Below are 16587 nucleotides of genomic sequence, written 5' to 3'. Positions count from 1 at the left end.
ATGAGTCTGTTTCTCCAGGTGCTTGGCTTCGCTCTCATACTTCTACACACCTTCAACGTGGCCATGCCCCTGTGGAGGATCCGGCAGGGGATGCCCCAGGCACCAGAGCTTCTCATTCACCCTACCGTGTGGCTCACCACCATGGTAATCACTGCCTATGCAGGAGCCCAGCTTGCCCCCAACTTCTGCTTTCTTCTAGTATGGAGAGCGTGGGGAGGGAGGGGCTTGGGAGCTTCCCCTTCTGCCCTCCACCCTCTCTTGTCTAGAGCTTTGCCACCTTCCTGATTCACGTGGAGAGAAAGAAGGGAGTTCGGGCTTCCGGGGTGTTATTTGGATACTGGCTGCTCTGCTGTCTCTTGCCAGCTATCAATGCGGCCCAGCAGGCCACTGCAGGGGTGAGTGGGGCCCTGGTGGGTGTCAGGCCGCTTTTCTGTCCCTTTGTCCATACATGACAGCTTCCCCAACAAGTACCTCTCCTCCAGTGTAGGGTGCAGTATGCTCTGTGCGTGTGTGGATGTGCACGAGGATGTGCTATGTTCACATGGGGTGTGCATGAGGCTGTGCTATGTGCATGTGTGGGTGTGCACGAGGATGCACTATGTGCATGTGTGGCTGTGCACGAGGATGTGCTATGGGCATGTGTGGATGTGCATGACGATGTGCTACGTGTGTATGTGTGCAGAGGCCAGGCGTGTTCTGTCTTGATCTTCCACTCTCTGCCTTATTCTCTTTGGTTGATGTTGTTTTATTTTGAGATTGATCTCACACTCTAGTCCAGGCTGACCTCAAACTCATGTTCCTCCTCCTGCATATGGGAAGTCTGGGTGTGAACCATGACATCCAGCTGGTACTCAGGTGATCAGGGCAGGGTGGACATGGAGAACCCAGTACTGAATAGATAAAAGAGAGGTTGGGGCTTGTCTCAGCCACCATTCTATTGCTGTGAAAAGATCAAGGCAGCTCAGGGTTTCTCTGTAGCTTTGGATCCTGTCTTGGAATTACCTAGACTGGCCTTGAACTCACAGAGATCTGCCTGTCTCTGCCTCCCTGAGTGCTGGAATTAAAGGCATGCACCACCACTGCCCCATCCAAGGCAACTCTTTTTTTAAAAAAAAAAAAAAAAGCATTTAATTGGGGCTGGCTTACAGTTTCAGAGGTTTAGTCCATTATCGTCATGGTGGGGAGTGTGGTGGTGTGCAGACAGACATGATATTGGAGAGATAGCTGAGAGTTCGTCCTGATCAATATGCAGAGAGAGAGACTCTGGGCTTGACATGGGCTTGTTAAACGTCAAAGTGACACACTTTCTCCAATAAGGTCACAACTCTTAATCCTTCTGATCCTTTCAAATAGTGTCCTTCCCTGGTAACTAAGCATTCAAATACAGGAGCCCATGGGGTCAATCTTATTCAAACCACCACTGGGCTAGAAAGGAGAAAGGAAGAGATCCAGTGCCCCAGGGGCTGTGACTCACTCATGGTAAGCCACATGTGTGTGAGCCAGGATGACTAGGAATGCTAGGACCATGCTTCTTGCACCAGGGCTTGGTACCTATCTAGAAATTGCTCCATGTCCATGCTCAGGACCCATGTCCAGTCTCAACCTCGACCTCTGGAACCCCTTCATTGTTTGTGACTTCCACTCCTGGGCTCAGTGGGGTTCTCTGTCCCCACAGAACTTCCACCATGAGCCCCTCCACCCCTTGGCCACCTACCTGTGCTTGTTCCTGGTGGTGGCAGAGTTCATGCTGTCCTGTCTGGTGGACCAGCCACCCTTCTTCTCAGAAGACTCCCAGCCATTGGTAAGTCAGTCACCGCCTACTGAATTCAGAGCTTCTGCCACCTTTATCTCTAGTCCCCTTCTGAGGTCAACAGCCCCGTGCATCCAAAGGGAGTTAGCCTAGGGAGTTAGTTAGCCTAGGGAGTTAGTTAGCCTAGGGAATTAGCCTAGGGAGTTAGCCTAGGGAGTTAGCCTAGGGAGTTAGTTAGCCTAGAGAGTTAGCCTAGGGAGTTAGTTAGCCTAGGGAGTTAGCCTAGGGAGTTAGTTAGCCTAGGGAGTTAGCCTAGGGAGTTAGTTAGCCTAGGGAGTTAGCCTAGGGAGTTAGCCTAGGGAGTTAGTTAGCCTAGGGAGTTAGCCTAGGGAGTTAGCCTAGGGAGTTAGCCTAGGGAGTTAGTTAGCCTAGGGAGTTAGTTAGCCTAGGGAGTTAGCCTAGAACGCAAGTTGTGTTTTCCTGTTGTTTATTCTTTCAGCCATTTAGCAAAATGTGAGCTGCTCGTCCCATCCTGGAGGCATCTGTGACCCCAGCCCTGGGAAGGCAGGAGGACTGCAGTCACGGGATGCATCTAAGCATGGTGGATTAGTTACTGTCCCGCCACTGGGACAACGGTCTGGCAGGAGCAATGGCAGGGGAGCTTTTCTGGGCTCACAGTGGTAGAGGTTTTTAGTCCATCACGGTGAGGAGAGCGGAATCATGTGGAGGAAAGGCCTCCTGCTAAAGGGGGATAGGAAGCAGTGATGGAACTGGAAGCTGTAGCCCTCAACACGTGCTCTCCCCATGCACACACATCCTCACACAATTCTATCACCAGGCCCCATAATCTCATATTCGTAACTTGGTCCTTGCTTTGCAGTCTGTTTGCTTTGTTAAGGCAGGCTCTCACACTGAAGCCCGGGGTGGCCTGGAATTCAGTAGGTAACCAGGCTAGCCTAGAACCCACAGCAATCTTCCTGTTTGTGGAGAGCTGGGTTGTAGGCACGAGCTATTTGAGAACTTCCTCACCTCAGCAGAGTGCTAGCTGTTCTTCCAAGTGACTCTTGTTCTTCATTATCGACTCCTTACCCTCTAGCCTTTGGTCTCACTCTGTAGCCTTGGCTGACCTGGAACTGGCTCTGTAAACCAGGCTGGCCTTAAACTCCTAGAGGTCTGCCTGCCTCTGCTGCTGGAATCAAAGGTGTGAACCTGGCCCTCCAGCTCTTTTTGCCTTGACTTCCAGGAAGCTCTGAGCTTACTAAAATCTCTCTCTAGTAAAGAGATACCACATCTACCACATTTGGGGGGATTAAGCTCGTGGTCACCTCACCCTGCCTCCCTAACCTTGACCACCTGCTCACTTCGGGCTGTGAGATCAAGGTCAGCCTGTCCTTTTTGAGACAGAGCCTTGTTATGTGACCCAGGATGGACCTGAACTCTCTTTTCTCTGCCTCAGCTTCCTCAGTGCTGGGACGACAGGTGGACACGATCACTGCTTCCTCCCTGGCCTTTTGTTTTTTTCAGAATCCATGTCCAGAGACGGAGGCCTCGTTTCCCTCCAAGGCCATGTTCTGGTGGGCTTCTGGGTGAGTGAGGTACAGGGCTGGGTGGTGCCCCCGACCTGTGTTACTGCTCTCACTTGTCAACACTGCTCATCCCCAGAGCGTCCTCCCAGGCTTACCCAGGCCTCTTCGCCCAGCCTTGAGCTTCTCTCCAGGGTATCCCTCCAGTATGCCCCAGTTCACTCACTGGAGAAAGTGAGAACCTTTGAACCCTGGCTCTGCCTCTTAGTAAACCATGGTAGAAATACCAGAGCCCCAGTTTTACCCTCTGTAAGATGGGGACAATTCTGCCTCCACAAGTAGAACATATTCTTGCACACAGCAACGGGTGCTGAGTAAAATCACATCCGCTACTCAGCTTCCATCGCTCCACCAGTGTTTGACAAGTACCTACTACATGCCGAGCGCCAGAGCGAGATTAATAAGCACCTACTCTATGCCGAGCGCCTTTGAAAAGGGCCAGGAGATGAGCTCCCCTGTGGAGGTCATCCTGGTCGGGTGGGCCCAGGTTCACTGCCTTCAGGACCCAGCAGAGGTGGCTTCCTTGGAGTCACATAGCTACCGAGATGGGCACGAGGATGGCACTGGTGAACCCTCTTTCACAGGCTGCTGTGGAGGGGCTACAGGAAGCTGCTGGGACCAAAAGACCTCTGGTCACTTGGAAGAGAAAACTCTTCAGAGGAACTAGTTTCCCAGCTGGAGAGGGAATGGAGGAGGAACTGCGGTGTGCTGCTGGGGTGAGTGGGTGGTGAGCCAGGGCTCATCAGCTGGTCCTGCTTCTGCTCCCCCAGCACATGCCCAGCCTGGCCGTGGCTCCCACCAAGCACTGGCTGATCACTGATTGGACTCGAGGGGTGTGATGTGTGATCTCAGCAGAGATTCTAAGCGGGGATTCTCTTCAGTACCCTAAAAATGGGCATCACGGTGGAAAGGCCCCAAGCAGTGGCCCTCTGAGACCCAGAGATCCCGCAGTGCTCTGAGTTCGAGACCAGCCAGAGCTACAGAACGGTCTTGTCTCAAACAATACCAATAATGAAACAACGGGAATTTGTTAGTCTGCTGCAGCCCCTGAGTATCACGTGGGCTCCACACCTTGTCTCCTCTCTACCAGGCACTCCAAGTTGTTTAAGAGCAAAGGACTCAGTGCTGCTGCAGCCCCTGAGACAGAGGCCTTCCTGCAGCCAGAGAGGAGGCCGCGGGGCCCTCTGCTCAGGGCTATCTGGCGTGTGTTCCGATCCACCTTCCTGCTGGGGACCGTCAGCCTGGTCATCAGTGACGCCTTCAGGTTCGCTGTCCCCAAGCTCCTCAGGTGAGGACATCCTTCTAGGATGAAGAATTTGGGCTCTTTCTGCCTCTTTGTGTACATCTGGGTGGGACTTGGGACCCCGGAGCATGGAGAACAAGGCTGCAGGAGTGGGGAAGACATGGAGGAAAAAGTAACTGACCCCCAGAAGGACAAAGGACCGAACCTGTCACCCGACTGTATCAGCTAGCTTTTGCTGCTAAATGGTCTTCACCAAGATGAGAGGCTTAAAGCCCCAGGCACTCACCACGCTGGTCGGGATGTGTGGATGGGCAGTTGGGGTTGCCTCCCACTGAGTGGGCTCACTCATGTGAGCTACTTGTCTCTGCTCCATGCAATTTCCTTCCTCTAAGAGACCAACGCAGGCCTGTTCAAGTGCTATTGGCCCTGGGAGGTGGGGCAAAAGCCATACACACCCAGGGCAAAGCCTGGTGTTGGCACAGTACCACCTCCTCATGTCCAAACAGCCAAAGTTGGTACCTGGTCCAGACTCAAGAGCTGGAGTGTTGAGTCAGGCCTGGTGGCGAAGGGCTATTGTTCCTACTCAGGAAGTTAAAGGATGAAAATTGCAAGTTATAGGCCAGCCTGGGCTACACCAAGGGCTCTAGGCCAGCCTAGGACACTTATTGATCCCTTGTCTCCAAATAGAAAGTAAAGCCAGGCCTGATGGAGCAGGGTTATGATCACAACCCTCAAGGCCTAAGGCAGCAGGATCGGCTTGAGTCCTGAGCCACAGAATGACATCCTGTCCCCAACAACAACCAAACCAGGGCCTCAGTTGGGTTTGAAGCTCAGTTGGCAAAGTGTTTGCCTGGCATGCACCGTATAAACCAAGAGTGATGGTACATGCCTGCATCCTAGCATTTAAGAAACAGAGACAGCAGAAGCAGAAACTCAAGGTCATGGTGTACAGAGTGAGTTCAAAGCCAGCCTGGGCTACATGGCTCCCATCCCTACCCTGTTTCAAAAAGAAAACAAAGTCACATGAAAGAAGTGTGGACAGGGTGGAAATAAGTGTGGCCTTTTGTTCAGTCAGTCACCACTGACCAACTCTAAACCCAGGAGGCACAGTCTGAACTCACTGCCTGCCCCCTTCCCCACCCAGCCTGCACCCAGGTGGCACAGCCTGGCCTCACTGCCTGCCCCCTTCCCCGCCCAACCAGGCCTCACTGCCTGGACCCCTTCCACTCCCAGCCTGTACCCAGGAGGCACCACCTGGCCTCACTGCCTGCCGCCCTTCCCCGCCACAGCTTATTCCTGGAGTTCATGGGTGATCGTGACTCCCCGGCGTGGATGGGCTGGCTCCTGGCTGTGCTGATGTTCTTGTCAGCCTGCCTACAGACCCTGTTTGAGCAGCAGCACATGTACAGGGTCAAGGTCCTGCAGATGAGGCTGCGAACAGCCATCACCGGTCTGGTGTACAGAAAGGTGAGCCCCCGGGGTAAGAAAGTGTGTGGCACCCATGCTGTATCCTCAGACCGTCACGCGGCCGTTCCCTGCGCTCTTACCTGCCGGGCTACTGCGCTGTGAGCCGACCTGGAGACTTCCCCAGTCAGAGCTCCTCCGACTCTCATCCCCTTCGCTGGCTTTTGTTCCTCGGGAGTGACATCCAGGGAACTGCCACAAAGTGGCTCCTCTGGCTTGAAGCATCTCAGTCAGGGACACATATTGTTGCTAGAATTGTTGGGGTCAGTACCTGGGCCTGCAGGCCTAACAAGCTGGGCAGGGCACCTTTTCCAAAAGCCAGTTAAACTGACAGTGACAGTGGAAAGCAGAGAGAGGAGGTTTACCCAATGTGGCCACGTCAGGCAGAGAAGCAAAGACTGTGAGGTTTAGATTTAAAGAGAGGGTAAGAGGTATGTGTAGCTAAGCAGTTCTGCATGGGTGTGCCCTCACCCAGCTTTTCTCTTCTGCAAAGTTGTTAGGACCCTGTGAAAGATCCCCCGAGACAAGTTCTCCTCAGGCGCCAGGCTTCTGTGTTTTCATTCTCCCAGCGTGAGACTCCAGGGGAACTGTCAGTTTCAAGGAGTCGGTTGTTTCAATAGCATGTTAGCCCCAGGGAGAGACCCAAGACAATCTGCATTCCTGCGAGCATGCTCATGTCCGATGAGTCTCCATGAGTCTCCACGTCTGACTTCCCCTGAGCCCAAGAGGAAATACTACCTACCACAGCAAGACAGCTTTGACCCTCAGAGGAGATCTGACCCTCCCTGACCTTCAGGGAGACACCTTCCTGGCACTTGGCATAACTGCCATTGAAACGAACTATAAACACCTTTGAACTCCGCTTCTGCCACTCAAACTCCAGTTGTGCCAGCCAGCCAGTCTCCACTGAAGTTCTCAGGGGCAGGTGATGGGAGTGGGGTGACTTTAGTGGGCAGAGTCATGGTGGATGGGGCTGCAGCGAGCCCTCAGTAAAACCTTGTCTAGTGGCGAGTTCTACACTCAATCACAGGAAGAGCCAGCGTTCATCACGCTGAGAAGTCCCTGGACCCCAGGATCAGATAGATCAAAGCTCCCAGAGAAAGGTGTTGGAGCCAGAGAGGCTCAGGGGGAGCCTAGCACCCTGTCCTGCCTGTATCATGCCTTAGGGATCTGAGGCACTGGCCTACAGGTCTCTGACTCTGGGCAAATTGCTCTGCTTCTATAAAATAAGGAGCACATTGATTTGGGTTCGCTTTTTACTTTTTAACAACCCTTGAGGTGCAAGGTACCTACAGGCCTAGTTACATTCACCAAAGCAACTCTAGAGTCTGGGAGAGAGGGAGAAAGGAGTCCCAGCATCTGGGGAAAGGAGGCTGCTCTCAGCATGGGCACGGGCATCCCTAGCACAGGTCAAATGAACCCAGAGCGTCACAGGTCTAGCTTTTGTATTTTCCTTAATGTGCTCCCTGATCCCAGATCCTCATGCCCACCCTGGAAGACTGGGCGTTTACAGGTTAATTGCACAGATGGTAAACCGAGGCTGAGCCTGGACTCATGCCCACTCCCATCCTTCCTTCCTCATGCCCTCCTCTCCACACCTACCCAGGTCCTGGTTCTGTCCAGTGGTTCCAGAAAGTCCAGCGCAGCAGGTGACGTGGTCAACCTGGTGTCAGTGGACATCCAGCGGCTGACGGAGAGCGTCCTCTACCTCAATGCTCTGTGGCTGCTCTTCCTCTGGATCAGCATCTGCTTTGTCTACCTGTGGCAGGTGCGAAGCAGAGGACGTGGGTGTGAGCTTCAATCATCTCCTCTTCCTTCCCGCTCTTCTTCCTCCTCCTCTGGCTCCTGTTCCTTTTGTCCTCCTCCTCCTCTAGCCTAGGCTCCATCTGCACAGTGCAAGCTGAGGTAACGGGAAGAGTCTGGGGCAGAGCCGCCTTGTCTTGACTGACAGCAGAGGTTAACTCTCCCTGGGACTCAGTTCCCTCTCACGGATGCTGCTGACCAAGTTGATGAACTCATCCCCCACTCGGGTGTTTTGGTTTGGTTCAGTTTGGGGTTTGATTTTTGGTTTTTTGATTGATTTACTGTGTATACAGTGTTCTGGTGTCTGCAAGCCAGAAGCGGGCACCAGATCTCACTACAGATGGTTGTGAGCCACCATATGGTTGCTGGGAATTGAACTCAGGACCTCTGGAAGAGCAGCCAGTGCTCTTAATCTCTTAATCTCACCAGCCCAGGGTTTGGGTTTCTTGAGGCAAGACCTTGGCTAACCTCAAACTCCAGCTGAGGCTGGCCTTGAAACCTTCCAAGTGCTGGGTTGTCCGAGCGTGTCACCACACCCATCAGGATGTGATCTAAGGCCTCGGTAGGTGAATCCACCATGTTTTGGAGTAATTCGTGCCACTGAAGCATGGGCCAGGGGAAAGAATTACCACCATGTGCAGAAAGCATAGAGGGCCATGGCATCAACTGTGGAACCTCTAAATGTCTGCTTGGTGGGTGGTGGTGGCGCACGCCTTTAATCCCAGCACTTGGGGAGGCAGAGGCAGGCGGATCTCTGTGAGTTTGAGGTCAGCCTGGTCTACAGAGGGAGTTCCAGGACAACACCTGGGACTGTTACACAGAGAAACCCTGCCTCAAAAACAAAGTGTCTGCTTGATGATGATGATGATGATGATGATGATGACGACAATGATGATGATGATGATGATGATGATGATGAGGATGGTGATGATTATGATGATGATGGTGGTGATGAGGAGGAGGAGGAGGAGGGGGATGGTGATGATTATGATGATGATGGTGATGATGATGGTGATGATGATGATTATGATAATGATGATGATAGTGATGATGATGATGAGGAGGAGGAGGAGGATGGTGATGATGGTGATGATGATGGTGGTGATGGTGATGATGATGATGATGATGATGATGATGATGATGATAGGCTCTGACTCTGTGGAACCTGCCTGGGTTCAAATCTTGCTCTCACCACTTACTTGCTGTTAAACGTCCCACTAGTAAATTCACCCTCTCTGGGCCCTAATTCTTCCAGCTAAAAACAGAAGCTAATTAGTACTAGGCTCCTGGTCATGTACGGGGAGACAGACAAACTGACAGCAGTTGAGTGGCCTCCGTCCGAGCACTTGGGTCTAGGGTGGTTGGGCAGCCCCCGTCTGAGTGCTTGGGTCCAGGGGTGGTTGAACAGCCTCCGACAGAGCGCTTGGGTCGAGGGGTGGTTGGGCAGCCCCCGTCCAAGAGCTTGGGTCCAGGGGTGGTTGAGTAGCCCCCGTCCAAGCGCTTGGGTCCAGGGGTGGTTCCTTCTGGTTTTGGATTCGGGAGTGTTAGAAATGTGCTTCAGAACTTAAGAATCTGGAGTAATATGTTTGAGGTCTTGTTAAATTCAAGTTTAACAAGAAAATTGTATGTGTTTTATGAGTTCCTTATTGACACAGCATGTCTTTAACAGCCCTGCACGTTGACAGTGGCCTACTGAGAGATAAGGTGTGGGATTGCCGGCTGTGATGACAGACTTTGGATTAGGGATGCTGAGGGCGTCCAGCACTCACCTGCTGCAGTGTGGCGGAGAGGGGGAGGCATTATCGTGACCACTGAGGACCATCGGGGGTTTCCTTATGATTTCCCTGTGGTGCCTTGGGTATGCCACACAAGTGATTCTCCACTGAGCTTCAGCTCCAGTCCTTAAAAAGAAAATTAAAAATTTGAGATGAGTGTCACTAAGGCCAGCCTTGACCTTGCTTCAGAGAAAGTCTCAGCCTCGGTAGCAGCTGGTACTGACAGGAACTGTCGTGCCCAGATAGAATTCTACCTGTGAACACTGACCTTTGACTATCCAAGGCTTACACACAGAAGGCGGTCAGCAAATGTACACAGGCATTCAAGCAGGAGAGCGAGGGAAGGAGGAAGGAGCTGGGAAGCAAGCCGAAACTGACAGCGGTCTGAGACCACCCTGCATGGTGCCTCTCCCCTGGCCCCAGAGGACCGCCATGCTGTCCTAGTCTTACGGAGATGGTGGGCATTGTGGGTGCTGTGGCTAAGTGAAAGCATTTGAGATGCCGAAAGGGTTGGGGTCGACCTGGCTTTCCCAGTGAGTGTTTTCCCAGGTGGCCAGTTGCTTTCTGGACAGATCTCCATTGAGCCACTAGGTGGTAGAATTGTTGCATTGGTAAAACAAGCAAGCTGATTTTTCATCCTGAGATTAGAGGCTAGCGTTCCTCCGCACTGAGAGAAGAAACAGACTGGACCTGGCTGGGATGGAGGAAATCTCACAAAACTCAAAAAAACTTTATAAAAATTGTTTATTCTATGTCCACCACCACGTCTCCCAGGTCCCCAGACCAAAGGCCCCAAAAGTTTCAAACCTGAGCGAGAGAAAGTTAGCAAACAAAACGGATCCAGTTAGGGTCCAGAAATGTGAATTTCAGATAAACCGAGAAGTTGCTCAGTGTAATTACATCTCCAATATGGCACGGTGCATGCTTATGCTAGACACTTTTATTACACGCATATCAGAAACCACAAACTTGTGTGCTTATTTGTTAATCGGTGACTCCCTACTAAGAGGTGAGATGGAGGCCAAGTTAATAGAGCGCCTGAAGGGTGGTGTGGCGGCTCATGCCTGTAACACCTGCATTGGGAGGTGGGGCAACAGGATGGGTCGGCCTTGGCAACATCTTAAATTTGAGACTGGCCTGGATTAAGACTTAGTCTCTAGAGAAGCCAAACAAAAGGGGGCTGGCAAAATGGCTCGGGGGTAAATTAGGGTGCTTGCTGTCTGATGACGCAAGCCTGAGGACTCGCTGGATGCTGGGGATGTATACAGTTGGAAGGAGGGAACAGACTACAGTGTCGTCTCCTGACTTCCACCAGTGTGCTGCAGCCAGGCCACCTCGGTAATAATAAATAAACATTTAAAAAGCTCGAGGCCGGGAGCCGACAAGGCATATACTGCGTAAACATGAGGACCGGTGTTAACGTTCCCATAACCTATATGAAAACAGGGCACAGTGGCATAGGCTGAACTCCCAGCCCGGGAGGTGATGTGACCAGACTTCCCGTGTCTCGCCCCTCTGTCCCTAGCTCCTTGGACCCTCTGCCCTCACAGCCATTGCCGTCTTCCTGAGCCTCCTCCCTCTGAATTTCTTCATTACCAAGAAAAGGAGCTACCATCAGGTTTGGCGTTTGGGAATGGGGACATCCCGGGGCAGGGGACAGTCATGGGGATTCTGGTTGGTGGCAGAGATAGGGAGAGGCAAGAAGAGGTTATAGTCCTGGCCTTGTCCTTCCTGTGTTCAGGCCTGTGGTCTCCTGGGTGAGTTCCTTCTAGAATGTGGCCTTTCTCACAGTGGCCCCAAGTTGTCCCTCACTGACTCCTGATCCTGCCCCTCATCTCCATTCACCACCCAGAAGGGAGGTGTGGCAGACAAAGCAACCACACCTCGGCTACTGATGTCCTCAGTGTCGAAGTCTGAGAGCCCACAGTGGCACACTTTCCTCACTTCCTCCCTCTACCCCTCTGCCCAATCTGCTTCCTCGCATAGCCACGCCCCCAGCCTTGCAAGCCAGGTCTCCTTTGCCTGAAGTATTTATTTCTATAGCACTTCTCCTGGTACAGAGCCCACAGACATAAGACTAGAAGCTTCCAAGCACTGAAGACCGAGGCAGACCCAGCATCTGGGGCAGTAGGTGGTGCTTAGTACACCATACGGGCTGGTAAGATGGCTCAGCAGAAAAATGCCAACCACCTGGCCTCCTGGCTGTGATTCCAGGACCCACACGGTGAGAGGACAGAACCAAGTCCTGCAAGTTGTCCCCTGACCTCCACATGCTCACTGTGACATGCACACCTCAAACATGTATTTATTTAATTAATTTATAAATGTGAAAACCAAAGTGCTTGAGCTGGGTACGGTGATGAACACCTCTCATCTCAGCATGGGGGGAGGGCACGCATATAGGGGATCTTTGTGAGTCTGAGGCCAGCCTGGTCTACGTAGCAAGTTCCAGGCCAGCTAAACTATATAGTGACTATTTATCTTTTGACTATATACTCAGAAACAAACAGATAGATAAATAAACAGCACGCTCTCAGTAAGCTTGTAGTGGTGGCACAGACTTGTCGTCCCGGTAGGTAGGGTAGGCAGTGGCAGGAAGATAGTCTGAGGCCAGCCTGGACCACACGGCAGACCCTGTGTTCATGGAAGGGGAGGAAGTGTTTAGTAAAGGTATGAACTGCAGGAAAGTGGGGTAGCTGAACTCACCTCTCTGTTCCAGCCACCCTCCACTGTCACCTGGCCTTGCTCCACAGTTCCCCAGCCTTCCTGACCTCTGTAGGCTGGCACTCTACCTCCCTATCTTTGCTTCTGCAGATCCCTGGACACCCTCCCAGCAGATGGCCCAAGCCCCGTCCCTCTCCTTGCTAACCAGGCTGACCAGTCCCTGGGTGGCCTCAAAGACACTCTTCACACAGCTGTTCTATGGTCTCTGGCATGGGACACGAAACCCCAGGCACTTCCGCCTGACCTTCAAGCCCACTGCGGTTGCCCCTCTCTCTGAGGAATCCAGCTCACTGTCCCCCTCTCCTACCCCATGCACTCCGCTGTGCATTTGCTGTGCACGTAGTACCTGCATCCTCTCACGCTCCTCATTTAAGATGTACTTCAGGCGACACCCTTGCCTCCCCAGACCCTTCCTGGCAGCACACCACTCACAGGTGGCTTCTTAGTAGCACAGTGGAAGCAGTCTCCGGAGGCTGAGGCAGCTCTTGGGAGTGAGGAAAGCCCAGGGTGAGGGTGGTGTGGCTCAGGACCCTGGCCGAGGTGCTGGGTTGGTGTGTGTGCGTTGGAGAAAGATTCTGCAGGATTTGCGGCAGAGCGGCTGGGGCCACAGGAATGGAGAATTCCAGGCTGGTCCCTCTCTTGCCTCTTCTCTCCTGTCTCAGGAAGAACAGATGAGGCAGAAAGCCTCCCGAGCACGGCTCACCAGCTCCATACTCAGAACTGTAAGAACCATCAAGTCCCATGGCTGGGAGCAAGCCTTCCTCGAGAGACTCCTCCATATTCGGGGCCAGGAGCTAGGCGCTCTGAAGATTTCCACCCTCCTCTTCTCTGTGTCTCTCGTGTCCTTCCAAGTGTCTACATTTCTGGTGACGTCATTCTGGCCTTACTGCTGAGAGGGGCCTGGGAGAGGGCAGGCTTGGGATGGACAGCCTGTGCCAGTAGCATTGCAGCTTAGACATACAGACCCTGGAGACACCTCAGCAGGCTCTGTGGACCAGAAAGGACTGCAGGCTCAGTGCCACCCATGTGCTTTGACAGGTGGCGCTGGTTGTGTTTGCTGTCCACACCCTGGTGGCAGAGGACAACGCCATGGATGCAGAGAAGGCTTTTGTGACCCTCACAGTGCTCAGCATCCTTAACAAAGCCCAGGCCTTCCTGCCCTTCTCTGTACACTGCATCGTTCAGGTGAGGGGGAAGGGCAAAGGATGCCTCAAAGGATCTCAGCACCCCTGGGCCACTGCCGGCAGAGTGAGGGGAGGGAAAGTCTAGCAGTCAGCAAGACCGCGGGAGATGTCAATCAGAGGGTACAGGGAAATCTCAGCCAGTAGCCCTGGAGAATGTGTCACTTTTACGTTCAAAAATTCAACCTGGGTTTCCTCCCTGAGCAGGGCCTTCTCTCTCTCTGCCTTTCCTATCTTTCCCCTCACCTGACCTGTGATGCTAAAGCAGAGGAAGATTGCATAATTGACCGGCTCCTTCTTCCTCCTCGTTTGTCATCTGGGGTGTGTGTGCGCACACATATGACATTGTCCAGAGGTCCACACTGGTGTCCCTTCTATCTCTCTCCACCTTTCCTTCAGTATTAACGTTTGTATTCTTTGAGAATTTCAATTAATATATTTTGTTCATGTTCACCCCATTCTTCCCCAACACCTCCCAAATCCATTCCCTATCCTCTTCCAACTTGGTGATTTTTCTCGTTGTTTTTATAACGTTTTATACCGAGTCCAGTTTGTACCAATGCTATGCCCCTGACACGCTTAAACACTACTGACTGTCTTAGTAGGCTCTCTGCTGCTGTGATAAACACCAAGACCAAAAGCAACCTGGGAAGGAGAGGATTTATTTCAGCTGACGGCTTCTAAGTCCGTTGTCTGGGGAAGTCAGGACAGGAAGTCAAGCCAGGACCTGACGCTGAGGCCCCTGGAGGAGCTCACTGGTTTGCTCAGCCTGCTTTTGTACTTACCCCAGGAATTACCCGCCTGGGGCGGCACCACCCACAATGGGCTGGGCCCTCCCACATCAACCATTAATCAAGAAAATGCTCCTCAGGTTTGCTTGTAGGCTTCTGATTTCATGATGTTGTCACGACTGAGAGGCCCTCTTCCCTATGACTCATTCACTTGCCCTCAGAAGCCTAAACCATCCATAGCTGCTTAGCAAGGTGTAGGGGCGCCTGAGCTCCTCCCTCATCCTCTTAGAGGGGTAACTGGCTTGCCCCTGTCCAGGCAGAGTGTGGTGACCCTGCTGTGTCCAGAGACACTGTTTCTCTCAAATCCTGACCTCTAGCTCTTACAATCTTTCTACTCCCTCTTCCCTGGTGTTCCCTGAGCGTTGGAGAAAGAGGGTTTGATATAGAAGCCACATTTGCAGGTGGGCTTTCTGCAGACACTCTGACCAGGTCTGAGAGCAGCACTGATATAAGGAATAGATACACATTTAGAGTAGAGCTCTATATGACGTCCATTTGGCAATATAATCGTCGTACGTTCACTCCTGATGCCTATTAATAGGTTTTCTGCACTTCTCCCATAATAAGTCTCTCTGCCAACCAAGTAAGCCAGATCAAGCCAAATTGAAAAAGTTTAACAACAGGTTTGAGCAAAGCAACTCCTTGGCAGGTCCTCCAATCCCAGAGATGGGGCCAGAGGAGTTGTACCCCCAAACAAAGGCAGGGAGACTTTATAGGTCAAAGGTGAGGGATGATGGCATTTTCACCACAAGCTGGATTTGGTCCCCAAAATGAGCAACAGCTGAGTGCTTAGGAGGGGACTTTGGCAGCTGGCAACTTCAGGGGCAGAAGCTGCAGTAACCACCAAGATGCGGAACTGGGTTTTTTGACATCTTTCCTTTGTTAGGAGACTCTCTGAGCAGGCAGGCTTTGGGGAGAGTCAGGAATGAGGCTCCCCAGACTGTGCAGGGGCGAGCTGGAGGTTCACACCAAACACATAAGCTCACCAGCCATGGGTTATCGGCCAGATTTATAGTACCAGATGTGCATTTCCACCTGTGGAGCAGGCCTTAAATCCAATCAGGAAACGTTGGTTACCCCCTAACGTTAACAGCAGTATTGCATCCGTGAGCATGTCTTTCCGTGACAATCGTCTGTAGCTCACAGGATGCAGCTAGGTAAGAGAGTTGGTCACCTCCTCTAGCAGCCTGCAGAGCACCTTCTGATACCGTAACAGCTGGCTAGCAGTCAGCACCAGCTTGGTTTCTCCATGCCCTGTGACCAAAGCATGCTGTGCCTTCAGCAATAGGATTGTACCCTCAAGTTCTGGTGGGTGTCAAGAACAACTGTGCTTTTAGGGGCCTCTCTAGGTCAGAGGTGAGATATTACTGTATCTGACAGTAGGCATTTTATTGGGTAATGCATGTTTTATGAGAGAAGCTTTATCCCTTGTGTAGGGTAGCTCCAATGAAAAGCATATATATTCATACATGCATACACACATATGGAAGCTTCTAGAATAGCAGGTTTCCATATGACTTTTTAAACAATCCTCTCTCTCTCTATCCCACTTTAATTTTGAGATAGGGTTTCTCACTGCACCCAGAGCTTATCCATTTAACTAGACCGGCTGGCCAGAGCGTTCCAGAGATCTCCCTGTCTTCGCTCTCCGAATGTTAGGATGACAGATATGAACTGCCATGCCAAGCTTTTCCGTGGGCTCTGGGATTTTGAACTCAGGTCTTCACACTTGCACAGCAAGAACTTCACCCCACTGTGCTATCCCCTCCCCCAGGCCACCTCTATTTTAACAGTCACCCCCAATCACCTAGATAGGTGTGCAAAGGGTGCTCAAGAGGGTGCCCCCAATGGACAGAGTTGGAAGTTACTCCACATTGCTACTGGGTGCTGTTGGAAAAGGTGCTGTCCTCTTCCCAGGCCTTAGTTGGAGGCAGCTGGTTTCTTCCAGTCTCTCTGTTTTAGAGTGAGGAGCAGAGAGAAGTCCCCATCCCTGGCAAGGCCATTGCTTTTCTGTGACCTACAAAACTCTATCCCAGAGCCAAGAAAATGCAAAGTTTTGTATTAGGTCCTCAGGAAACCCTCCCCAGGCATCCCCAGGGACCCCCAAAGGCCTTCTGACCCTGTGACCAGCCCACTCTTGTGTCTCCAGGCTCGAGTGTCCTTCGACCGGCTGGCTGCCTTCCTATGTCTAGAAGAAGTAGACCCCAATGGCATAGACTCAAGTCCCTCCAGATGCTGTGAGTGCTGAGATGGGGGGGACAAAAAGAACACCT

General features: G+C 52.2%; 1 protein-coding gene across 1 annotated transcript in view; it reads left to right on the top strand.

Moving 5' to 3' along the window:
- Positions 1 to 12: 12 nt before the first annotated feature.
- LOC130868900 (ATP-binding cassette sub-family C member 6) overlaps positions 13 to 16587 on the top strand; it is a gene marked incomplete at its 5' end in the record, with an annotated part of 40929 nt that continues 24354 nt past the window's right edge. Inside the window, 12 exons of the mRNA XM_057760901.1 lie at positions 13 to 144; positions 267 to 395; positions 1676 to 1801; positions 3275 to 3336; positions 3918 to 4049; positions 4424 to 4621; positions 5866 to 6043; positions 7647 to 7808; positions 11144 to 11236; positions 13005 to 13208; positions 13381 to 13527; positions 16464 to 16551. Coding sequence (XP_057616884.1) covers positions 13 to 144; positions 267 to 395; positions 1676 to 1801; positions 3275 to 3336; positions 3918 to 4049; positions 4424 to 4621; positions 5866 to 6043; positions 7647 to 7808; positions 11144 to 11236; positions 13005 to 13208; positions 13381 to 13527; positions 16464 to 16551 — 1651 coding nt within the window. The remainder of the gene's footprint in view (positions 145 to 266; positions 396 to 1675; positions 1802 to 3274; positions 3337 to 3917; positions 4050 to 4423; positions 4622 to 5865; positions 6044 to 7646; positions 7809 to 11143; positions 11237 to 13004; positions 13209 to 13380; positions 13528 to 16463; positions 16552 to 16587) is intronic.

This window comes from Chionomys nivalis, assembly GCF_950005125.1.
Source record: "Chionomys nivalis chromosome 23 unlocalized genomic scaffold, mChiNiv1.1 SUPER_23_unloc_1, whole genome shotgun sequence".
In the NCBI taxonomy this organism is placed as follows: domain Eukaryota; kingdom Metazoa; phylum Chordata; class Mammalia; order Rodentia; family Cricetidae; genus Chionomys; species Chionomys nivalis.
This window is presented reverse-complemented; position numbering and strand designations above follow the sequence as displayed.